Here is a 25,041-nt window from a genome sequence, read left to right as displayed (position 1 = left end):
AAGATCGCTGATAATTTTAAATACCATCTTTTGGTATTTACGTATCTCAATCTTGGTTCGTTTTGCAACACTGTTTGAGAGCTGACAATTATTTAAAAAATATATCTAATTTTTGATTGTCATTAAAGTAAAAGATAAAACTAAGTAATGTTATGTGAAAATAGTTTTAAAAGACAAATTAAATATACACGTTATAGCACAGCTTTAAAAAAATTATAAAAAAAAAATTTTAATTCATTTAATATTAATAGAAAGCTTTCCAAACATTTATTTACATGCATAAATACATAAGCATGTAAAATAGATAAATAATATGAATACTCAGTTTTTATTTCATAACAAGAAAGCAAATATAAACGCTAAACAGATTGGATTGCACTAGCATTGTTCTCAAACTATAAATTATTTGTTTAAAATTTTCTTACAAACCTCTTATTAACTAGCTATTTAAATAATAGTTTTTTTAAAGTATTTTAAAAATATTATAAATCTTATAGGAACCAAAAATACAGAAATATTTGGTTGGCACTGCGCAAAGGCCACACTGTCCTTACAGTCATACTGATTTTTTATTTAAATTGTTTTCGGTTTGGTTTAATTAAATAGACGAACTGCGATTAAATTATTACAAGAAAACCTAAATGTGTGTGCTACATATATTTTGGTTTAAGCACATTTAAATACTCAACAGCTTAGGGAATATCCCTTAATATTCTAATGTAAGGAATTACATATTGAACTTGAAATGGAAAGCAATACACAAATAAGTTTTAAGTTTATGGAAGACATTTAAAATTTACTTTACCAAAAATTAATGAATATATTTTATCTTTAGAGGCAACTCTAAACCAAAATATCAACTTACCCACATCGGTTTATTATGTACCCAGGTGGTACCCATGAAAATCTTTAATTCAAAATATTTCAGTTCCTTGAAAATTATTCTTGGATCAGTAATCAAGTTTCTTTTGCTGAACGCTCACGATACATCAGGTCAAGTAAAAACAGCACCACACAACTTACAAATTCGTTTTTGGCTGTTACTTTATAAAAATATGAATTTTAAAAATTAAAAATAGATTTCAAAACAGCAATCGTGGATACCTACAAATAAAATTCACCTAAACAATTGCAAATAATTTAACAAAGTTCATGGTTTTTTTTTAACAATAATTCACTTTATTCTTATCAATATTTTACTCATCGACACAGGATGCAAACATTTTTGCATAATGATGAGTAATCACGCGACCATTATTAAAATAAAAAAAAACTTGTTCTAATCTAAGTAAAAACTAAGTGTTACACAGGAGCTGATCACTGGTCTATTCTACTGTTTTCTGCTTCTTACGCTTTCGCGGAGGGGCCTCCGCGGTCTCCTCCTTTTTTACCTCCACGTCCTGCTCCTTTTTCACCTCCACGTCGTCGTCGTCGATGACAACCACTTCGTTGTCCCTTGCTTTCTTTCGCTTCTTGACGGATGCAGGTTTATCATCGATCACAACCACTTCGTCCAGATTATTTGTTGCACCATTTACAAGCATTTGCCCATTTGATTTACGCTTCTGTTTCTTTGACGCGATGACTTCTTCCTCTCTGTTCTCCACATCGTCGAGGATATTTTCTTCTCCATTAACAGAGATTTTGCCATTTGATTTGCGTTTCTTTTGCTTCTTGGAGGGACTGGAGTCTTCTTCCTTAATCTTGACCAGCTCATAGCCGTTTTCCTCTACTGACCCGTTGTTTTTCTTCTTTTTGATCTTCTTGACGGGAGCAGCTTCTTCAGCTTCTTCGTCTGAGTGGTTCGTGAGGGTTATAGACTCCATGAACTGTGGTTTGAGGCCGGTTAGCACAGACTGCCGCACAAGTTGCTCCTTTTGTTCCAGAGTTTGGGTGGTGGCCAGCAGCTTGCTACGGATCTTGTAGTAGTTGGCAGTGCGATACAGCTTGGCTTTGGTTTTCAAGTTCTTCTTGTCCGCCTGGCGAAGGGATTTGCTAATCTCCTCGGGCAATTCGATGCGATGCTGGTAGTCGCTTCCGAACAAGGGATGACGATTGCGAACTAGGATCTTGGGTGGCGGTGGAATAGTGGGAAATTCCTGCTCCTCCTCACCGGCGACCGGTTGCTGGGCCTTCGGACGCTTACTGACCACCACATAGCCCGCGAGGGGCAGATTCCGGATGGCGTACTTTCCCTTGGAGCTCACATAGCCAACGGTTTCGCTGTGGGGCGTCGAGTAGCCGACGGCGCGCACCCGCAGGTTGCCCAGGCGCTTCTTGCCGGGCAGCTTGAGGCGCTTGCCGTCCAGCTGGCGGGGATCCGTGCCCTTGGGACACTGCAACAGCCAGGCCTCATGGGTATGACCGTCGAAGTTGCGGAACACATCGCCACAACAATCGTGCGCCGCCAGGCCAGCGTCCAGCTTCTCCCACTGCTCCTCCTCCAGAAACTTGCGGCGACGCTCCTTGGCCTCGCGGCGAGCCGCCTTCTTGTCAACTTTCTCCATGGGGCGCTTAAATAATAGCAAATTAATTTACTAACGATCAAAAACTGCACGTGCTGCTGGCAGCAATCGTTATCGATAGGCGCTCAATCGATAATGGTATTTGCTAAAACTGAAATGGTATATACTGTTTTTTTTTCTGTGCAGCCCTGTTGGTATTTTTAATCCCATTCGGCGCGGTCACATTGGTTAGTAATAGTTATGGGTATTAAGCATAATTAATCCTGAACGCCGACGCCCACAAATCCGTACCGCCCGTCCTTCCAGAGCTGCAACATAAAACCCGGAAAGTGGCTAACTGGAAACTTGGAGACACTCAGGAAATAGGAGATAAATTCAACAGACAACCAGAGCCCCCGTCTCTGTGTGTGTGTGTTTGTGTGTCTGTTGCGTATGTGTGTGTGTGTGTGCAGTTGCTGTCTGTGTGCAACTGCAAGTGTGTGCGTAGAAGAGAGCGAGGGAGTCGAGCTTTGCAAATATTCGCCAGCCAATTTCCAATTTTCGGCATTTAATCGCAGTCTTATCCGCCAGAAAGCTATTTATTCCAACCACAGAACATGCTGCTCGATTTCTCTTTAAAAATCCGCTGATAAACGGCAAAGAGGAAGTAATAACAACAGTGTGGAGCCCAAAAAAAAAAAATTAATCAAAGGAAATTAAATAACAAGGCGACGGCAACAACACTTACATAAATTAACTCGCAACGCAACAACACTAATAACAATAGCTTATCACACAGCAACAACAACATCAGACAGCAGCCACAACAACAACAAACACAACGAAGCAGCAGCCAGAAAGAACAACAGTTTATCTCCAATACACAGCCGGCTGCACGAGTGCAAGCGGGAGGGCGCTAGTTGGCGAGAGAGATAGCGAGCGAGGGAGCGAGCGAGAGAAGGGTGTGCGTGTTAGTGTGTGGGAGCAGGCAGCAAAAAAAGAAGCGAAAAAAACAAAAACAACAAAATATACTTTTACATTGTTCGACGCTCCTAACTGTAAATATATAAAAGCACTTGCAAAAACAAGCAAAGAAAAAAATCGAAAAAAATGGCACGCGGCTTCGATCATCTGTTCAAGTTGCTAATAATCGGCGATAGCGGTGAGTTTCCCAGGCTTTTCCCACATTTTCCACATTTCCCACAGACCAGGTGCTTAAAAATAGCCTCGTGTAAAAAATAGCAGGTGTAAATTTCACTTTGTCCCAGATTCCCAACCGAAAATTCTTCTTTTTCACTCGCTAAATTCAAATCATAATCATACGGAGCTTTATTGTCTCATAAAATATATGGAAAATATCCACGGCAACATGGCGTATGAGTAATGTTTTAGGTTTTTAATCATTCCAACATTTGTCAGCCTTTTGTTTTTAGAACGATATAACTAACTAGGAATTAAAATAAAATTATTTAGAGTTTTCTATATATGTATATTGCCTTTACAAGTATGTTACAAAGACTAAATTTAAAACAAAAATTTAAAACCGATCTTATCCTCAACGATCTCAAACTTGGCTCTACTTTTTAAATATGTAAATACTGGAATAAAACATTTTTAAACATTTTTTTTAATACACAGCTTGAGAAATTATTCATAACCCAAATTGTGGCTTTATATCTCTATTAATATATTCCACAGTTTTGTGGTTTTCATGATATTATGACAAACTTTAAAAGCATTTTAGAAAAAGTGACAAATTTCAAACAAAAATGATGAAGTTTATACAAAAAAAAGATCTATAGATCATCTTTCTGATCTATAGAAAACAGGAAATATGATCTATGTCGACGCATTGGCAGGATTTAGAGTATGATATCCGAGCAGGCCAGCTGAGGCGGTAATTGGAGCAGGAGCATAACCCCACCCAGACTTTTCGCATGCCACATAGACCACTCACAATATCAGTCATAGTAATACGATCCCATCTTTCTATTCCATCCAAATTGCCTGCAGGCGTGGGCAAGTCGTCGCTGCTCATTCGATTCTCGGACGACACATTCTCGGGCAGTTACATCACCACCATCGGCGTGGACTTCAAGATCCGCACCGTGGACATCGAGGGCATGCGCGTGAAGCTGCAGATTTGGGACACGGCCGGACAGGAGCGCTTCCGGACGATCACCAGCACCTACTACCGCGGCACCCACGGCGTCATCGTTGTCTACGATGTGACGAACGGAGATTCCTTTGCGAACGTACGCCGCTGGCTGGAGGAGATTCAGAACAACTGCGATGTGGTCAAAAAAGTATTAGGTGAGGCTAAAGACTGCCCAAATAGGCATAATCAGACGTAGCATTTGTAGTAGCTCTAGAAGAGCTGTAAAATACCCATAAGATCCATATATACATCATTCTAATGCTTTGATTTCCCAACAGTGGGCAACAAGAACGATGATCCGGACAGGAAGGTGGTTATCACCGAGGACGCGCAGCGGTTCGCGAAACAAATGGACATCGAGCTGTACGAGACATCCGCCAAAGACAACATCAACGTGGAGAACATGTTCTTGTCGATCACGCGGCAGGTGCTCGACCACAAGCTGCGCACTTCCCCCAACGAGCAGCAGAAGGACACGCTCCACCTGAAGCCCAATCCCAAGGGCACCAAGGGTGGGAAGTGCTGCAGGTGAAAGCGGCTCCGGCACGGGAGCTGGCATTGTGACTGGATCGAAGGCGACGGCGGCGGGACGGGGATCGGAACCGGATTATGGACCAGGACCTGGATCAACTCCGGGGGCGGATGGAATCGTTGTGGGGGCGCGTAGTTTGTAGGGTTCTCGGCGTACGATACGGCACACACACTCACTCACATAGACATAGCTTACACCAACAAACAAACCAACAAACAAACATGCAAACAAACAACACAACACAACAACACTCACACCCACTAGAGACAACAATTTTTTTTGTTTTGTTTATTTCCTCCTGTGTTTTTATTCGGAATAATGCCAGATAGCCGTAAATTAAAGTGTAAAAGTGTAAAGCGCAATTAAATGTATTTAGCAATTTATATACATATTAATATATACATAAACAAAATTTAAACAAATCGCATATTTATATACAAGAATATATTTATATTTCAAACGGAAATTTGTATTTACAATTACAAAAGCGATAGCAAGAAAATGTATTAGATCGAAAATTTATCGAACGCTAAATGTACGTACATTTCTATGTATACATGTAGGGGAGGTAAAACAGCAAATTATTGGCTTCCGATCGCGATTCTTTACTCCATAGTCCTATATTTTTAAAACCAAATAGCGGAAGTCTATGAAACACCACGAAAATGTAACAGCCAAAAACATATTTTAAATAATTTTCTCTTATATTTACAATAACATGTCTTTTACAAATTGAGTTTAACTTCAGTAAATCTGGAATCTCCATTTAACTTGGTTGAAATAATGATTCAAGAACATTTATGTTATTCCCGGAAACTGCCTTACGTTGTTAAGATTTAGTTTGATATTATAACTGCCATTCCATAATTGGAATTACTGGGTTAACTGAACTCTTGGACTTTTTTTTTTGTGCACTCTTAACAATTTGTGTGGTTACAATAAAAATCCCTTTTTACTAATAAATTATGGGAAGAATCCGAAACTGTCATTAAATATCACTTCCGGTGAGCCATTTTTTCGTAGTACTTGTATTTAATTGCAGAAAACAGTGGAACTAGTAATCTAAAATACTAATATTGTGCACTAAATATCAGAAAGAACACAAATTCTTTCCAAAATCATAATTTGTGGTGATAGGACTGTAATCGCTTCTTATAATCTTTAATTTAAGAGTCTAAAAGTATATTGCACACCATTTAGTATGTGTCTACTATTTCTGTATCTCCGTTTTAACTGATGAATCTCAAAAGAGTTTCTGAAAACTGTATCGATGGAAGGTAAGATCATTACGTCCTATAAATGATAAACAAAAACTGTTTTACGTTAAAAAACAAATAATCTGAATGAATATTCAAATACGTAGACCTTCAGCTGTACAAAAATTGCATACTTTCCGGCGATAGACTGGCGAATATTACAAAAGCCAACAAAGATCGTTTGGTGTGAAATATGTGGATAACTCCGAAATATTTATTTTTCTGAGGCTGATTCTTAAACTACGTGAACATCTCAATAATCAACATGTCAAATTACCCCAAAATATTAATTTTCATAGAGATGGACAGACTTAATGATGAGATCGACTCAGAAGATGATGGTGATCAAAAATTCTTTATAGAGTCCGTCTCTTTATGAGAGTAAAGTATGTGTAATTTTGACTTTTAACAAGATTACTTATTTGTCAGTAATTTATGATTTATTTGATCAGTTTACCTAAATTATAAAAACCATTAGAGGTTTTTTTAAGAATCAATATTTTTCAAAATCCTAAGTAAAGGAGTAACGGATATCCATGTGCGTGTACTTAGACATTTTAAGGAACATTCGAATATCAAAGAAATATGTATTGTGTTTCAATTCCAAAAATAATTACCTAGTGATTGGTTTTGCTGTAAAGGGCTTTTAGAAAGTGTGGTAAGCTTAAAAAAAAGATTATGCATGGTTAAAAAAAAACGTATATTTCATACCAACCACAAGAAAACTATATATTTATATATACATGTATATTTTCGTCGATTAAAATAAAGAAGATAATATGATTTTCTAAATTTTGTGGGTTTTGCTATGTTTCTGGTTTGGTATGTCCATCTATCTTTATAAAGATGATATCAAAAGATTAAGAGCAAATATCCTGAACCACTTTGTTTTAGGATAAGACCAGTAAAATATCACATTGTTTAATATTATTTATTATACGTTTTTATTGTTTATTGATGTCAACACATTTTTGTTCGTTTCGATTAGAGAGAGCACGAGGTTAATGCAACGACTAGTATGGGAAACAGGCGAATACGGGGCGACGAACATATAGACTGGTGCAGATTGAGGCAGGGACGACAGGTGACCACTGGACTGGCAGGCAGTGCGGCTGCGGGGACGACTCGTCCTCATCCGGACTCCTCCACCTCCCGCTCAGTGGTACTTGGCCACCGGGAAGGTGCGCGTCTGGCGGCAGGACACCAGGGCGTCGCCCGACTGACCCTGTGGACAGCGGCAGACCGCCAGGTGGGCCTTAGGCTCGCAACTGGCCCCGGTGGCACACTTGCCGATGCAGGGATCGATGCACTGGTAGTTGATGCAGGCGCGGTGGTCGGGACACTCGTTGTTGCTCAGGCACTCACCCTGTGGATAGAGTGTATAATACGATCAGTGGTTGTGCAATGGAATGGGATATATGTCAAGGCTTTTTAATAGACTTCATTATAAATATTCTATTTCTTATTATTACTTATTTCTTATAGTTCAGACTCATTTTGGTATTCAAAGCTACTAAGGAAAATTTCGCAATAATCTTAAATCCTGACTAAAATCGTAGGACCCCGTAATGCCTATGATAAGAAACTATTCTATCTTTGATTAAATTATGTGTAATTTTTAACTTGATAAGTCCCTTTCATATTTTTTAATATTTAAAACACTTTAAAAAACGAAACAATCGTTTTTGACAAGAAGCAGTTCGACTTGACTCACTAGGTTTTTATAAAAATAGTTTTATTCGTCTACTTGGTTTTACACTCTTTATTTAATGCAGAGTACTTACGAAAACGAGAAATCGAAAATTGAAATTTTTCAATATCAATTTAACATTATGTAATTGAAGTGTAAATTTACCTATGAATATAAAATTGATCCCTAACCTCTTTACTCACTTTTATTATTTAACTTATTACTTCCTAAATTTGGTTTTGGAAAATTCTGACGTTCTCATCTAAGTTAAAAATGTTCTTAAAAATGTTTGAAGTATAAAATGTTTTTATTTTGCTTGAATCAAGTTAAATTGTCGGAATTTATATTGTATATCCCAACAGATAAACTATTAGACCAGTCAGTAGTGTAACTTATCAAAAAGTTGTTTAATAAACTCAATTTAACTTTTCTCATCTCACCATTTTGTTCTAATATTGAGAATAGTGGTACCAAAATGTACTTACATGGTTTTTAAGAAGGAATATTCTCAATTCAAGAACTTCTCTCTGTGTACTATTTGTATCCTTACTTTTACCTATGCTTCATATTTTTTCTAGTTTATGATCTCCTAATCCTTTTTTTTTTCTAGATATAGGGTTTGGATTCTGGGTTTTACGATCCCCTTTTCCAATCTAGTGACTCACCCTGCTGCAGTGGCTCAGCGGATTGCCGGTGTGACCGGGCAGGCAGTTGCAGACGGGTCGCTCCCGCCCCGTGTTGTCGTGGCCGGGCACGCAGATGGCGTTGGTGCCGCACGGATTGGGGTCGCAGAGGTCCTCCTTGGTGAAGGGTCGGCAGCGGACGAACGGATCGCCGGTCATGTCCCGCGGACAGCTGCAGACGGGCGTCAGGCCGCGCAGGTTGCAGTCGGCGCCAATGCCGCAGGCTCCCTCACAGGTGTTCTTGCAGATGCCGTAGAAGCAGGCCGGTCGTCCGGAGGGGCAGTCCACGTCTCCGTAGCACTCTGGACGGCACTCCGTGTACGGACTGCCGATATAACCCTTGGGACACTCGCAGACCGCCCGATGATTGCTAACCGTCCGGCAGGTGGCGCCAGTGCCGCACTGTCCGCAGGCAGGCACGCACTTGAAGTTGCTGCACATATCCCTGCTGTTGCAGTCGCCGTCATGGTCGCACTCATGGCGGCATCCGCTCAGGGGGTTGCCCACGTAGCCGTGGTTGCAGGAACAGGTGGGCACGCCGTTGATTATCTCGCACTTGGTGTTCACGCCACAAGGACTCGGGTGGCACTGCTCCTCTGTGGAGGAAAGGTATTGTTTATTTGGAATTAGTAATTCTATTGAAATATCATTTTTAAATTTATTAAATGTTACTCCAATTTATTGTATCTTAGTTTTATAATGCGACTTTGCATAATTATACTTATGGTTCAATGATTTATCCACATAATTGTTCCTAACTAATCAGAAGATTACGATTTTTAACGAATATGTATGTATTTTCCATTGGAACATCATCTCTAAATTTAAAAAAAGTGACTTTTAATTACTGTGTCTTAGTTTTGTAAGTCATATTTGTGCACTTCTGTTGTTCCTATCTATTTAACAAATTTTGATTGTTAAAAAAATCTGTATATACCATAACATAGTTCTTACATATTTTAAATGTGACTTTTATGTTTGCGTCTTAGTTTTATAATTCAACTTCTATCGTTCCTATCTTTTCAACACATACTGATTCATAAATATGATGTATATTTCTTTAGAAAATTATTTTGAAATTATTCATATATACCTATTAATTCTTATTTCTTAATTTTTTAATTTAACTTTGTATAATTCTAATTATTGTTTAGTTGTCTAATTTATCCGCCATGAGTGTTCAAAATATAATGATTTACAAAAAATATGTACATATATTCCATTAGAATATATTGTCAATTATGTATGTTTATTGATGTTCATGTTTTAGTTTAATAACCCAACTTTGTATATATAAATTTATTGTTTAGGTTTTTGATTTATATCCACAATATTATAATTTACATGCCAAATATGTAAATACATAGTTCACAGAACTTATTTGTGTGTACATTGACAAGGATACTTTAGAGATATCTCAAAACTCTGTTAATAATTTCTATACGCTTGCCTTGATATCCATCTGAAAAATCCTAAGGTAACCCTTTAAGTAAAATCTCTTAGAAGTAACAATCAAGGACTAACTTCGCTTCATTTCAAATAGTTTGCTCAAAGTTTAACAGGTTTCTGGGACACGGAAATTTATATTTTCCATGGATGGAAGTAGTAACTATTACAAAGTGCAAGCTCAGATTTAAAACGACCTTGTGAAGGTTTGCTCAAGAAAGTCACAAAAAAGTCCACCCAGGCGCCCTTTCACCTTTCACCCCATTTCAACCCCCTGTCAACAGCCGCTGTCGCAGTTGCTGTAGCTGCTGCCCAATTTTTGATTTATGCCGGGTCGTATGACTTATGTTCCGGTCGAAGGTTCTACCCAAAATAAGAAAAAAATACCTCCATCGGGGCCAATAATTGGGGGCCAAGCACTCAAGGCGGAGAAATAGAAAATCATATTCAAATAGCCAAATAGCGCTCATTTATGCGCATATTTTTGGTTTTTACTTATATACTTTTTTATTTTTATGCCAATTGTTGTTCTTGATGATGATGATGATGATGATGATGGTGCGGTGAGCAAGCCGAGAAATTATTTTCCGTTGTTTTCCTTTCCGATGGCAAAAGTTTCGCCATTATCAGGCCTTTTCTCTTACATTTCCTTTTGACATAATTTGCGGAGGAGTTCCAACTTGCCAGCGATGAGAAAATGTATTGTAATGAAATCTACAGTTTGTTTTGAAAATCGATTGCAAAATGCCCGAAGACCAAAGTAGAAAAGTCTCGTTTAAGGCGAATGGTCGTTTTCATTAGCATAAAATTCATATTTTGGTCAACAACACTTTCGTTTTAGTGTGGGATGACCAAAATCACTAAATATAGTTAATGGATACATTAAAAAATGGGAATTCAAAAAAACAAGGAATAAATATCAAAGACAAGAAGTGTGATAAAATATAATAAAGAATGAATGAACTTGAACTTAAATTCGTAAGCAAATATTTAAGGATACATTATATAATGGACATATTAAAAAAATGGGAAGTACAAAAAACAAGGAATAAATATTAAAGACTAGAATGTGATAAAATATAATAATGAATGAATGAATCTTAACTGAAATTCGTGAGCAAATATTTAAAGAAAATATTTTTGGAGGTATCCGGACATTCTTAGTCTGCAAGGAATTGCATCTGCCAGAACGCTTCCGCTCCTCAGGAAAAGAAGCATGAACGGAAAGGAAAGCAATCCTCAAGATACGGGGGACGGGAAATCAAGCTCCTCCCTGTCCCTGTAGATTGTTCGTTTACAATTATTGTTTTCAAGTCAGTTGCTAATTGGAAATGCAAATAAATATTGTATTTCAATGGGAATTGCACGCAGGCAAGGGACTTAAATTAAGGCAACACAGAAGAGGATGCGAGTGAAATCAAGAAAATAAATATCGATGGGCAGTTAAGATGCAGAAATCGAAAAAGGAGTGGAAATTGCCGGGTAAAGAACTCGAATCCCAAATGAGCAGTCGACGAAGAAATTCAATTTATTAATGCCGACTTTCGGGCAGAAACTTCAATTCGTTTTGTGCGACACATCCCTTGGCTGCTGTTCCTTTTCATTTTAAATCTGAAGTATAACGAGTAAGGAAATTCATCATGAAAATAAAATGCTGTGCTGCAGAATGGCTTTTAATTTATTTTTCCCTTTTTTCCTCTCAATTTTGGTGGGACTTTCAATGCAAATTGCAACGAACAATCGTTTGAAGTATAAATAAAACATAAATAAAAGCTTTGAACTATAGTATATGCAATTGATTTTCTTCGAAGGCGGAACTTTGCAATAAATATTGATTCCCAAAACTAGAACCATTGAAAATTCGCCTATGACTCAGGTCTGTCGGTCATACACTCATACAACATATGTCAAACACCTTTTCATTTCATGGTCATATTAATATTATTTTATCTTTGAATTTTTTACATTGCGATCTTTATTAGTTTTAAATATGGAAATAATAATGAAAAAATAACATTGAAAAAATAAGTTAATCGAAGGAATTTAAATAAAAAAAAGATTTGAGTTTAAAATTTTCTTTTATTAAATTAAAAACGTTCTTTAGGTAAATATAAAATATACGGTACTAAAAATGTTCTACCTTGACTTCAATATTTTAAAATTAATTCATTAGTTAAATATGTTTTAAATATTACCACCAAATATAATTTCTTTGTGTTTAATTCAAATATTAATAAAGAAATTTAACATAAAAAAAAAATTTAGTTGTACCTGCATTGTTTATTCTTTTAGGAGGCTTTTATTTATAGATGCGAAAAAATCCGCATCAATTGCTTTTGGGTCCTGGCATATTAAAGGGTACAACCAAAAAATGATATTTATAAAGTTTTTTGTTTATTTTTAATTGGTTTAGACTTTGTTTTTTTAACTTAAAAATCTTGGCACGTTCTCTATGTGTAAAAAATAGAACAGAAATTATGAGTTTTATTTTTGCAGTGTAGTTGATCCAGTGAGTTGATCAAGCTATCTTCTCCCAGAGGTGTTCCCAAACCAACAGCAGTCGGTTGACCGACTTTGAGTGGACTGGCGACTGCTACCTGAATTCGTTAGCTTTATAACCATAATCGGATGTTGACTCGAAACCCCGGGGCCACATGGCTCTACCTTCCCGTCGGTTCTCAGCTGGTTGGCCTTGGGACTCGCCCACTCACCCACACGCGTCCTTGATCTTGACAATTATGAAACGAAATGCCCCGCTAATTACCATAAAATTACAAAAGGCCCCAAGTGCGATTCTGGGCAAATGTTGGGCGTTCATTCATTCAGTTTGTTATGGATTATTATTATTATTGTTATTATCATTGAGCGCGAAATATATTATGCAAGCCAATCCCACATGCTTCGCTGGCCCAGCCCCCTGTTTTCGCTGATAGATTTTGGCCCGATTTGGGCAATACCAGTTGGATTTGCGACGTCAGAGCAATGGATTTGCGAATACATTTCACACGTCCATGGACTCATGAGTGGGTTGTACTAATAACATTCGCATTACAATGTTTGTCTAACTATCTGATGTTGTGTCAATCGTATCTATGGGCTTCCGGAACAGTCGAGTTCCCACATTATTTTAATTCATTATAAACAATAATAAACAACATGATGTTTTCTGCAATAAGCTTACTAATTGTGTTGATTTTCTGTCAATTAAATGTTGTCTTGTAGTTTGTCACAGTTTTGTTTTGCAATTCAATACCTTTTCTGGGTCTTCTGATTCTCTTTAACAAGTTGTCCCAAAGGTTTTAAACCTGTTTGCCCTGATTTTACTTGTCCTTTAAAATAATACGGTTGTCAAGGCCTTCTTTTGGTCATTGTTTAAGCTTATAAGACCCCTTCCAAACTTGTTATGCATGAAATTTATACATAAATTTATACTATAAATACTGCAAGTTTCTTATGAAACTTACAGATTTTTCTTAAGAAAGGCACATACCACATTTTTTTTTGAAATATTATAAAAAATAAGAATCTTATGAAGAACTTAAAATACCGAATGAAATATACTAAAATATAATAATAATATATGAATGTATAAAAAATCTTAACTTTTTGCTTGTCCCAAAAATAAGACACTTATCTAAGTGTAAAGAAAATATTGAAAAAAGAGTGTATGGTAAAATAATAGTATTTTTTAAAGGCAGGGTAGCTATGAAACAGTTGTGAAAAACTAAAAATACCGAAAATACAATAAAAAATTTTAATAATAAAATCATCTTAATTTTGTTGACCATAAAAATCAGGATAGATAAAAATTATATTTCAATGGTAAATTAAGAATATATTTTTATCGAGGAAAGGATAACCATGAAACAGATGTGCAAGCCTGAAAACACCGAATGGAATATCTGAGGGTATGCCCATCCGATTGACATGCGGGCTTCGTGCGATTCTTATGACACCCCGGATATTACGCGGTATTACGGGCCACGCCCACTTGGCTGGCTATAAGGCCAAAAAGGGGCGGGCACTCTACTCACCCGGATCGTTGAGGTGGCAGGCATGATAGGGGTCACCATTGTAGCCCGCTGGGCAGCTGCACACGGCCACGTGGTTGCGGGCCTGTAATGATGAAAAGGCAAATGAAATGGGGATAGTGGAAATTCCGGTGGTCAGGGTGGGTGAAAAATCCCTTCGTCGGATACCCGCGCATACTTACGTCACAATTCGAGCCAATGCCACAGGCACCCACACAGGGATTAACGCAGCGATTGTCCTTGCACTGCAGGTCGCCCCGGCAGTCGACGTTGTCCAGGCACTCGCCGCGATTGCAGTGGGTGAGCGGATTACCGCTGAATCCGGGCGGGCAGGAGCACACAGGACGTCCTCCGGAGGCCTCCTGGCACACGGCATTCACGCCGCACGGATTCCCGCTGCATCCGCTACTGTAGGTTTGGGCTGTTCGGGGCGAGAGGGGAGCACACAGGTGGTGGTGAGGTGATGCACAGGTGCGGAGGTGGGAACTCGGTGTTTCTAACTATATATATATATACATATCTATCTATCTATCTATCTTTTGTATTCTATATTCTGTTGGTGTTATATAGGGGTTAGCCACTACTGTTACTAAATACGAGTGTCTTTTAGGGGGTGCTGCGCGGGGGTGCTCTCTTATGCACTTGGGTGCTGGTGCGGGAATATTACGCATACGATTACGGAAATTGTAAATTGTAAATACCACGTGTGTAGACCGGATCTCTATAGACCACCCGCTGCAGGGATCGCCCATCGCCGTAAGTGTAATATGTACGGTATGTGCAGTTCACACAACGCTTCTCGATCTTTTTACCTAGGGTTAGTTGGGGCAAGGACCCGATGGCCACCGCCACGAGGGCCACGAGGAGGAGCTGCTGCTGCAAGAGAAGAATGAGCCCGGATTAGTGCACTGACAGAAAATGATAAAAATAAATATCTGCATATGAAATTTATTTACATAAATATAAACACATAACATGTGCTTTAAGCTGCATGATTTACTAAGAATATATTATAATAAGGGTAGAAAATATTAAATACTATGTTAGTCTTCTTGACATAAATCATTTTACAAATTTTTAACGTTTTTTTATCAGTGTAATACACATAAAATATAATATATGGCCAAGCAAATATCTATATAAAAAATCAAAGCACTAGAAAATATTAATTTGGTTTGTATTTTGAATTTTTAAATTATGAAGTTTCTTTCTTACTGTGTAAATATATTTATGCCTAAAGTATGATACTTATTGACATTTAAGCATGGGTCATTTTAAGTTAAATGGAAAGACAACTTTGCGTATGAGTAATAATATGCATTTAATTATGGATTATTAAGTATTTCCAAGTCATGCATTTTGGAAATTTTAATGTGTTTATTTTTGGTTCGGTTTTGTTCCAAAATTTGCAAGTATTTAACTAGCCTTGAATTTGCCAAAAACTCTCTTTTAAAAAAGATGAACGTTAGCCAATAATTTATTAACACATTAAATCATATTGATAAATACCCATTTTAATTATGAGTTTTTTATGGGCTTAAATAATAGTAAGGTTAATATTTTTTTTCAAAACCAAATCGAAGTCTTATTAACTTAGGAGAATATATTTTATTCTAAGCTAATTTAAATTTGATTTAAATAGCTTTATAAATATCAAGAAACCTTCTGCCGGAAGTAAATGGGGATACATTTGAATTACAAAGAATTCAGAATGCGAAGTTCTCAAAACTGCTTAATATAAACAAACATCTCCATCGGCTAGAAGCGAGCCTCTTTACAGGTTTATGTGTCATCGCTAATTCGAAAAACCCCAATAACAATTGACTGACCGACTGATCGGTGGCAAACATTAGTTTGGACTGCCTAATGGGATTCTGCTGCCCGAAAGTAACTTGACACCATATTTGGTTTACCCGGGGATCGAGATGAGATAACGATCGATGATGATATGGCTTCTCGTTCAAGGTGGCGATGATCATTGTTTGCGGATGACACATAGAAGATAAACTCGTTGTCCGTTTCTTTGGAAGTTCAATTCGGGCAAAAAGTGAATCAATTCGGAATACAATAAGAATATGCAAATGGACCGGCTGCCTTTTTGAATTAATCTGAATGACCAGTATGGTAGCCCATATATATTCGCATTAACTAAGTTGTCGATCACCACTTATAAGGTTCGAGATTGATCCACTGAGGGAGGAAATTGGATTTCTTAATTTGTAATCAGATTACATTGTTGAAAGGATGTGAATGAGGCCATGTTCGGTTCTAAGTATTTGGAATACTGATGAGTTTGATCATAGTATAAGGTCTATAAATTATGGTAGGAACAAAATAGTCGCTACTTAATAAAAACAACCATATACGGTTGGTTACTTTCTTTAATAATCCCAAAAGAATTCCAAGATCCAGATGATGATATAAGAAATATGTGCTTAACAAACATACAAAAATACATCAGCTCAAATTACATTTTTCCTTTTTAACCCCATAGTAATGGGTAAAAAAACCTACCTATAGTGAAACAAAGTGCTAGATATTAATTGGTTTGTTTTTAGCTCTGTTGTCTAAGCAAATGAGTAATGGGTTTGTTATTTACTTGCATGGCTTAAAAAGTTCTGAGTGATTGATCTTCTCCAAGAAAGAATGACAAGACAAAAAGCAAATCAAAACCACTTAAAAAACCCAAAGATCGTGGGCTTATGTTCCCACTTTATGTGGGAATAAGGCATATTCTCTTGTTATTTTTAATTAAACAAACAAAAATATGAAGGGTTTTGTTCTTTAACAAATTGCTTTTTGTCATAGACCTAACGAAATTGGTTCTATTATAATTGGATATTGACTTTTTCATGCACGAATCTTGAGTTCCATAATAAATATTCTTCTAGGGTATTCCGTAATCGATCGTTAAGTAAAGTACGACATTGTTTCTAGCTAACCGGAAGTAAACATTACGCCCAAAACTCAAGTTCGCAATTATCGGTGGGGCCATCCTGTACTTTACTTTATTTTTTTCATGTTTGCTTAGGTTTTACGTGCTTTTAAGTACATCAATATTCCATTCACGTAGCATTACCTGAATGCATTTTTTATGTTTTGTCTTTGTGCGTAATTTTTTCAACAGACAAGAAACAAAAATGAAACGTGTAAAAAATTAACTTGGCCAAGTTGAATATTTTATTTTTTATTATTCCCATACGTTATTCTTAAATTAATCGCATTTTATTAAATGCGGATCATAAAATATTTATAACATACACCAAAAAAACCGCAAAGATAGTGTTGTTTTGATGGCTGGACTTTCCCACTGCAACTCACCATTTTTGGGTTAAAGTTCTTAGAACACACTGACACTACAGCAAATAAACAACGTAAAATAAAAAACAAAAAAATATATATTCGAAAATGGTTCCGTTTTCCACTTGGTAATGTTTGAGTTCAACTGAGTCGGCTTCTAGACGAGCTTGGGCTATTTATAAGGCCGCGACTCTTGACTCAGGTGAGAAACAGCTGAGCGACGTTGGCGTCATCTCTCAGCTGCTCACCTTATTTCCCCCCCCCCCCCCAACCAATTTTTTCATTCCCTTCCTCTCGCACAGAAAAAAATATAGTTTTTTAAAAATACTCTTATGTTCAACTTGAAATTCTGTCTTATAAACCACACTATATTGTCTTAGTGATTTATTTTCCAATATTTCCCAACATATATCTTCAGGGGAATTAGTAAAGTTAAACAAATTTTTAATGGCATACATCAGTATATACATTCCATACATACATAAATACGTATGAAGCATCTGATGACAAATGGAATTAATTAATCATATATTTAATAAAGTGATGGATGAAATCCAAACATACCCTGAAAGAATGGATTGATTTTGCTCCAACTTATAAAATTTATGTCTTTGTAAAAGTTCTATAAAACTATTTGCTCATTAAAAAGGCAGAAATAAATATTATCTAATATTACATAATCATTTAAAATATTACCCATATACCCATAAAATACCCATTTGTCATAAGATGCTTTCTTATTATATAACAATAAACATGAAAAGTATTTCAATCTCTTTTTTTTAACCATCGAAAACTATATATTTTTTTCGATGCACTGGTTTTAAGGCGAATATTCTCCAAGCATTCTGTTGAAAATCTTGATTTTGTTGTTGACTTTGCTCTTTTTTTTTTGAAGCATTGTGTTGAGCTGCTCGATTTCAGTTAAAAACATTTCAGTCTAAATCATTTCAGTGATTGAGTCAGCCGCTCGCTGGCTCATTCATATATTTATTTGTTTGGGCATCGGGCTATTTATAAGCGCGTACTTGACGACTTTGCTTCGGTTTGGCCATGCCGGCTTTGAAATAGCTCAATTTCTGCGTGGGCCGTTGCATCCGAGTGCTGTGGGATGATTCCTAACTATCTATATAAAATCTGAATTGGAGGGAACTTGATTGAGAACGGAGAAATTCCCATCTCAGCAATTGGCAGGTCGTTTACTTACTATATATGCCCAGGATATGAAACGAGTTTTAAAAGCATCTAAAATAAAGTGGTTTAAAATACCAGTGTATTCGAGCTTATAAAACCCTTCTTCTTTATCTTTTTGAAAATAAAATGTTACTCAGTCCAAAAATATTAAAATTATTATACATGGTACTGTAACGTAATATATATTATCTTAGTTTTCTACCTTTTTAGGATGTTGTAATCAAAAGTTGAGACTAACTTCTTAATTTTTAATTTATTATAATATAATTTTTAATTTTAAGTTAAGAATACCATTTTTTCTACAGATTACAAAATGCTTAAGACGTCTCAGTCGCAACGGATGCTTATTATTAATTGCCGAGGTAAATATTGAATATGGTCATTTTGGGTCCAGTTTTTGTTAAGATTATTTTATTCCAATTTGATTTGGTATAATTTGAATATAATACTATTATCATCTTACAATTTTAATTAACTGAAGGTATTTGCATAAATTTCAACCTAAAAGCAGTCGGAAATTGAGAACAAAATATCTCATTTCCGTTGGCAAGCAAAAAAGAGATAAATAAACAGCAAGTTAATCCACTGTAAATGTTAAAAAATGTTAGATCATAAAAAACTTACTTTCAATAAATTAAAATTTCCCTTTTAATGCTCCTTTTTTATTAACTTTAAATTAATAGAGTAATGGGTGCCTAATTATAAATCTTCTTTAAAAGTATGTATATTTTTGTCATAGACTGAATAGAGTTTAATAACTCTTTATTTTGATTTGCTTTCAAAGAACCCAGATTAAATAAAAACCAAACAATTAAACTGAATCTTGACATTTGGCTGGTTAAGTAGGAAATAGAATATATAACCAAGATGTCTGTCTAATCTATAATATTCACATATCGATTGGAGGCAAATGCGATTCAATTCAAAGCATTTCATTTGCAAATTGCTGGCCAAATCATCGGTTCATTATCTTATAGTTGACCTGTAGCAATAAAATGAAATGCATTAAATTGAATCGCATTAGCCTCGCATCGAATCGATATGCGAATATTGTAGATAGACAATTGCAGAGTTTCTCAGGGAAGGAATACCCTCTTGCCCAAAGCCCATTGGCCATAATTGAATGGTAATGGAAATTCGTTTGTCGTCCGGAAGCCAATTTAATTATGCCATCTTGGGCTACAAATCTTTGGGCTAACGTAGCTCTTGTTTTTTTCGAATCACCAAGGTCGCGACAGGTTGCCCTGATGGATCAGGTTGGCCGGAAAGAGTGGTTCCCAATATAGGTCCACCTTTTTCCCTTCTCCTCCCCACTTGTTGTTCATAATTTATACCTCCCAATATCAATCATCTTCAATCATGGTGCCGTACTGTGTGTGTGTGTGTTTTTGTAGGGTCTATTCTAACCTGGACGGGTCAATCCCCAACAGATTGTCATTGACAAATGTTTTATAATCAATTTGGCATTATTAATTTGAATACGCACCACCTGCGAGCAACCATCCAACCGCTCTCTGCCCCGAAATGGGTTCTGGATACCTTTCAAAGTGAACCTGAACCGAACTAAAAGGGGACTATTTGCGGTGAGTCGAACAGGTTTCGCAGAAGTGTTACGGTTTAAACTATGTATAGGGATGGGTCAAAATTAAATCCCATAAGAAATGGCCCCATTGAACTTGAGATAGGGGTACTCTACATCAACGACATGGACTTAAAAAAATACTAGGCGTTGAAGAAGATATAGTTACTTGTAACTAATTAATAATACTTAATACTTACTACTACTTTAAAATTAAAGCATCTTTAGTAATTATATTATTAAGATACTTTAATATTAATTTGGTGTTTTCGTCACTTTAAGGTAATCATTTTTTAATTTTTTATGATTTTTTTAATTGACTTATGATTGATGGCAAGGTCACAAAATAATTTGAACATGTATGTTTAAAAATTTCGAAGTGGTTCTACAAAATAAAACTAAGCAGTTCAAACGGGAAATTTTAGTAGTATCTCTTGAGACGCTCTGTAGTTCCAACGAGGTTTTTTTTTCATAATTAAATCATTTGAACACCTGAATGTATAGAATTATAAGAACACATACCTTTTTCGGAAGGTCGATCCAGCCATCTTTGGCATTTGAGATAGCGACAACTTAAATCTAAAGACAAAAGACCTAATGATCCTCTTAATTATATAATAATCATTCTTTTAAAGGTGGTAAAAATATAATTGTGATTATTTAATGAGAATTCCGTATGCATATCTGCAGGAAAGATATTTTTTTTGGTCTGGCGAATATATTGTGTGTCTCTCGAAATATTTTTCTGACCTTAGCCATGACGTGTATAGATATGAATTCCCTGCCCAGATGCGCCTTCTCACAGTTAAGCAGCCTTTGGGAAAACTATTGCCCTTATAATGGCTAGAATAGGTCCTCTGACTCGGGTTTGATTCGTATAAAAGGCGTTCTTTTTCCGAACATTTTAGGTTTAATTTCTAGTAATTTGCATAATTTGCGGCTGAATGAATGAATGTGCAGTCCGGTGTGTGGGTAATGGATTGTCTATAAAAGGGCCAGACAGAGCTGGGCAAACTAGAAAATCTGGACAACCATGGATATTGTGGAGGTGGACTCGACGACGGCTTTGGTGATCCACTGGCGCATTTTTCGGTTAACAGGGCTGCATCCACCGTCCAAGGAAACCCTGTGGGGCCGCCACTACAGGGCGTACTCGATAGTGTGGAATATGGTGTTCCACTTCTGCGTGTCAGTGTCCTTCTCGGTGAACTTCCTGCTGTCCAACTCGCTGGAGACCTTCTGCGAAGGCCTCTGCGTAGTCCTGCCGCACACTCTTTACATGGTGAAGTCGTTCAATGTTTACCTGCATCGCGACGAGATGCTCCGTAGCCACAGGTTGCTCCGTCACCTGGACAGACGCTTGAGCTCCCCCGACGATTCCCGGATCATCGATGAGGGCATGGCCAAGGCGGAGTTCATGTTCCGGTTCCTTATGCGCTGCTTGCTGGGCGTGATTTGCGTGGGCATCCTTTACATAGCCTTGGCCAGCGAACCCACTCTGATGTACTCCTCGTGGATCCCCTGGAACTGGAAGGATTCCACCGCCGCCTACCTGCCCACCGTCATCCTGCACACCTTCGCCCTGATGGAGACGGCCATGGTGGTCCTCAACCTGACCACCTACCCGGGCACCTATCTCATCCTGGTCAGCGCCCACACCAAGGCACTCGCCTGGAGGGTCGCCAAGCTGGGACACGACCAGCAACTCCCGGCAGATCGGGTGCAGGAACTCCTGATCGGGTACATACAGGACCACCAGGTCATCTTGAAGTGAGTGTGCGGAAAACCGAATTTTTAGAGATTTTGAACGGGAAAGCTGGCGGAGATCATAAAGATCATAAACAAGAAGGAACACTATAGTCGAGTACCTCGACTATCAGATACCCTTTACCCAGCTACAGGGACCAAAGGGAGATGGAGATATGCAAGCACCAAAGCGAGACTGAAATGCACAACCTACCCGCGATCTCAATATATGGTTATGTGGGTCATGGCTAGATCGACTCGGCTAGTGATCCTCATCAAGAATATATATACTTTATGGGGTCGGAAACACTTCCTTTTACCTGTTACATACTTTCCGAGGAATCTAGTATACCCTTTTACTTTACGAGTAACGGGTATTAAAACAGAGCAATAAGCAAGATGATGAACATAATAAAGTTTTACATGTCTTTCTAGATAGTATTGATACTGATTTTCATCCAACTCACTCAAAAATAATTGCAGGCTGGTGAAGTCGCTGCAGAAATCCCTGTCGATGGCCTGCTCGATGCAGTTCCTCTCCACAGCCTGTGGCCAGTGCACCATCTGCTACTTCCTGCTCTTCGGGAAGGTGGGGATCATGAGGTTCACCAACATGCTGTCCCTCCTGGTGGCCTTCACCACGGACACCCTGCTGCTCTGCTCCATGGCGGAGCTGCTCTGCCAGGAGGGCGACACTCTCCTGACGGCGGTCTACAGCTGCAACTGGGTGGACCAGTCGGTCCAGTTCCGGCGAGTCCATCTCCAGATGCTCCAGCGCTGCCAGAAGCCACTGGTCCTGGTCGCCGGCATGATAATGCCCATTAGCATGAAGTCCTTTTTGGTGGTAGATATACATAAGATATATTTTATACCACTTGTAACCCCAACCCATTGCAGATGATCAAGGGAGCCTATACAATGCTCACTCTACTGAATATAATGCGCAAAACTACTAATGAAAGCCACTAACTGAATAAAAACCCAAAGGATGTAATGTTGGACTGGGAAAAACTTAATAAAGAAAAGCAATATCCAATACGTGGATTTTCAACTGTCTTATGCTGCATGTAAACTTACGAGTACTTAAAACCCCAAAGCCACAGATATATGATTAACTACCGCAATTGCATTAAATAGAATTTATGAACCACAATTACTTTGACTTGTAAGTCAAGTATGGGTACTTATTATATATTATACCTTATGTGACGTTTTAATTATAAAATTCGAAGAATCGTTTAAAAAAATAGTTTGATATGGACAAGTCAATTGCAAAACCATAAACGGAACCCTGCAAAAAATCGATGGTCCCCATTCATATTCTCTCTTGATTAGGACATTTGCGACCCTACAAAGTGTATATATTTGCCACCCCATTCTTTTAAATGGAAACTGACAATCGCACAATATCGAGACTTTTTTTGCACATTTATTGCATTTTCAACCGCGGGATTTTCACTTCGCTTGGGCTTTTGATTATTGCTGCAAAATGCAGGAGCTTATTATTAAATGAATTGAACGGAAGTTGTAGTAACACAAGTTCGTCTGACATCTGCGACAGATGAGGGTTCCTGCGAAAAGAGGGTTCCTTAATAGACATTTTAATTGAAGCCGCCCCAAAGCGGGCGTGGCATTCGTACCACTCAGCTTATCATATTCGCAAAAAAATATACGTTTCCCATTTAAGCGAACGCCAGAGCTTAACTTGTTTTTATATTTTTTCGAGCCTTCAGTAGGGATTGGGCACAGTCATACTAAGACTCTGTTTCAAAAATAAATAAAAAAAGGAAAGAATAAAGTTATAGACTAATATTGGGACTTGTTTCTGATAACACTTTTAAAGAAGAATATTGAATATATAGACTACATTTCAGGTGTTAGGTAATAATAAACTTTCAGGACCACTGTGCTTTGGTAAAGTCCCCATAAGTCAATTAATGGATATGAGATTAATGATTCAACCGATGCGCAATTCAAGCGACTCTTTCAATCTGATTCATTTTCGTAGTCATTGCACTGAATGCATACTTAAATATTAAATTACCAACATAATTATGTAGCCCATCAGTGCCAATTTAAATGGTTTGACAATAAGCTGGCATAAGACAGACCACTGATGCACCGATGTTCAACGGATTGCAAATGTTTTTTAACTACAATTTTTTCATATTTAAATATCTTTCCGAGATCTCAACCCTTAAACATTCATCAAATAAAAACCCCTGATTTAAAATATGTAAAATGAATAAATTTGTTATTAAATGTACCAACAAAACTTCGGCAAGCCGAAGTTTCTCTGCCCTTGCAGGTCTTTGCCGTGGGAGCGTTGTATGTTCATAGCTTTAAAATTTTTAGAAAACTAAAATCTAATTATTTTACTACCGTATATGATTACCGACAACAAAATATAACGGTCTTTGTATTATTTTGACTTTAATTATACGATCGATCTTATGGCAGCTGAATGATAAATTCGTTTGATTTGTTTTAAATTTTATTCGAAATTCTGAAATATTAAAAGAATGATATTCCTCAGATTAGAAGATAATAGTCAAAAGCAACGAAATTATATTTTTTTTGCATTTTAAAAAATATTTTTTTTATCATTCCTAGGGAGTTTTAAAATATAGTTTTCCGATCCGGATCGTTCCGACTTATATGATACCTGCAATAGAAATAAGACTTTTGGGAAGGTTTCATCTCGATAGTTTTAAACTGAGAGACTAGTTTGTGTTCTCGTAGATCTGAAGTGTGAATGTGTTTAGATCCAACGAAGTATTTTTCTATTAGTTGAATCTTTTTAACACTTGAATCTATAGAATTATAAGAGTACATACCATATTCGGAAGCTCGATCCAGCCATCTTTGGCATTTGAGATCGTGACATCTTGAATTTAAAAACCAAATACATAATGAAATACCTAATTATATAATAATGATATTTGTAAAGGTGGGAAACATAGCATTTTCATTGTTTTATGT

At 37.2% G+C, this 25,041-nt stretch overlaps 4 protein-coding genes across 6 annotated transcripts; 2 read left to right on the top strand and 2 right to left on the bottom strand.

The window, feature by feature from the left end:
* Positions 1-1,156: 1,156 nt before the first annotated feature.
* Positions 1,157-2,594, bottom strand: LOC108005198 (claspin). Its single transcript, XM_017068383.4, has one exon. The coding sequence runs from the start codon at positions 2,505-2,507 to the stop codon at positions 1,326-1,328; it is 1,182 nt and encodes a 393-aa protein (XP_016923872.2). The 5' UTR covers positions 2,508-2,594; the 3' UTR covers positions 1,157-1,325.
* Positions 2,595-2,675: 81 nt separating this feature from the next.
* Positions 2,676-6,132, top strand: Rab35 (RAS oncogene family member Rab35). The gene is made up of 3 exons (XM_017068768.4): positions 2,676-3,606; positions 4,458-4,757; positions 4,881-6,132. Exons 1-3 carry the CDS (start codon positions 3,555-3,557, stop codon positions 5,132-5,134), a joined length of 606 nt encoding a protein of 201 aa, XP_016924257.1. The 5' UTR covers positions 2,676-3,554; the 3' UTR covers positions 5,135-6,132.
* A 1,175-nt stretch (positions 6,133-7,307) lies between these two features.
* On the bottom strand, positions 7,308-17,648 carry aspr (asperous). 3 transcript variants are annotated; one of them, XM_036819812.3, is made up of 6 exons: positions 17,562-17,648; positions 14,942-15,116; positions 14,423-14,661; positions 14,244-14,325; positions 8,746-9,359; positions 7,308-7,756 (listed from the first exon to the last, which is right to left on the bottom strand). In XM_036819812.3, the coding sequence occupies exons 1-6, from the start codon at positions 17,562-17,564 to the stop codon at positions 7,547-7,549; spliced, it is 1,323 nt and encodes a 440-aa protein (XP_036675707.1). In that variant the 5' UTR covers positions 17,565-17,648; the 3' UTR covers positions 7,308-7,546. The 3 variants fall into 3 exon arrangements, with proteins under 3 accessions (XP_036675707.1, XP_065723593.2, XP_065723594.1); XM_065867521.2 differs by having other exon boundaries at positions 14,423-14,740; positions 17,562-17,646; XM_065867522.2 differs by having other exon boundaries at positions 15,053-15,116; positions 17,562-17,579.
* A 3,675-nt stretch (positions 17,649-21,323) lies between these two features.
* LOC108005272 (putative odorant receptor 19b) lies at positions 21,324-23,212 on the top strand. The gene is made up of 3 exons (XM_017068460.4): positions 21,324-22,083; positions 22,543-22,903; positions 22,957-23,212. The coding sequence occupies exons 1-3, from the start codon at positions 21,347-21,349 to the stop codon at positions 23,026-23,028; spliced, it is 1,170 nt and encodes a 389-aa protein (XP_016923949.3). The 5' UTR covers positions 21,324-21,346; the 3' UTR covers positions 23,029-23,212.
* Positions 23,213-25,041: the final 1,829 nt, after the last annotated feature.

The sequence above is a fragment of the Drosophila suzukii genome, chromosome X (genome assembly GCF_043229965.1).
Source record: "Drosophila suzukii chromosome X, CBGP_Dsuzu_IsoJpt1.0, whole genome shotgun sequence".
NCBI classification, from domain to species: Eukaryota; Metazoa; Arthropoda; class Insecta; order Diptera; family Drosophilidae; genus Drosophila; species Drosophila suzukii.
This window is presented reverse-complemented; position numbering and strand designations above follow the sequence as displayed.

Coding starts and splice junctions, on each gene's coding strand:
- LOC108005272 (XM_017068460.4), top strand. CDS start 21,347: ATGGATATTGTGGAGGTGGACTCGACGACGGCTTTGGTGATCCACTGG. Junction 22,084..22,542: donor GACCACCAGGTCATCTTGAA/GTGAGTGTGCGG, acceptor AAATAATTGCAG/GCTGGTGAAGTCGCTGCAGA. Junction 22,904..22,956: donor GCATGAAGTCCTTTTTGGTG/GTAGATATACAT, acceptor AACCCATTGCAG/ATGATCAAGGGAGCCTATAC.
- Rab35 (XM_017068768.4), top strand. CDS start 3,555: ATGGCACGCGGCTTCGATCATCTGTTCAAGTTGCTAATAATCGGCGAT. Junction 3,607..4,457: donor GCTAATAATCGGCGATAGCG/GTGAGTTTCCCA, acceptor AATTGCCTGCAG/GCGTGGGCAAGTCGTCGCTG. Junction 4,758..4,880: donor TGTGGTCAAAAAAGTATTAG/GTGAGGCTAAAG, acceptor ATTTCCCAACAG/TGGGCAACAAGAACGATGAT.
- LOC108005198 (XM_017068383.4), bottom strand. CDS start 2,507: ATGGAGAAAGTTGACAAGAAGGCGGCTCGCCGCGAGGCCAAGGAGCGT.
- aspr (XM_036819812.3), bottom strand. Junction 14,662..14,941: donor AGATCCGGTCTACACACGTG/GTATTTACAATT, acceptor CGCCCCGAACAG/CCCAAACCTACAGTAGCGGA. Junction 9,360..14,243: donor CTGCCACCTCAACGATCCGG/GTGAGTAGAGTG, acceptor TTTCCTCCACAG/AGGAGCAGTGCCACCCGAGT.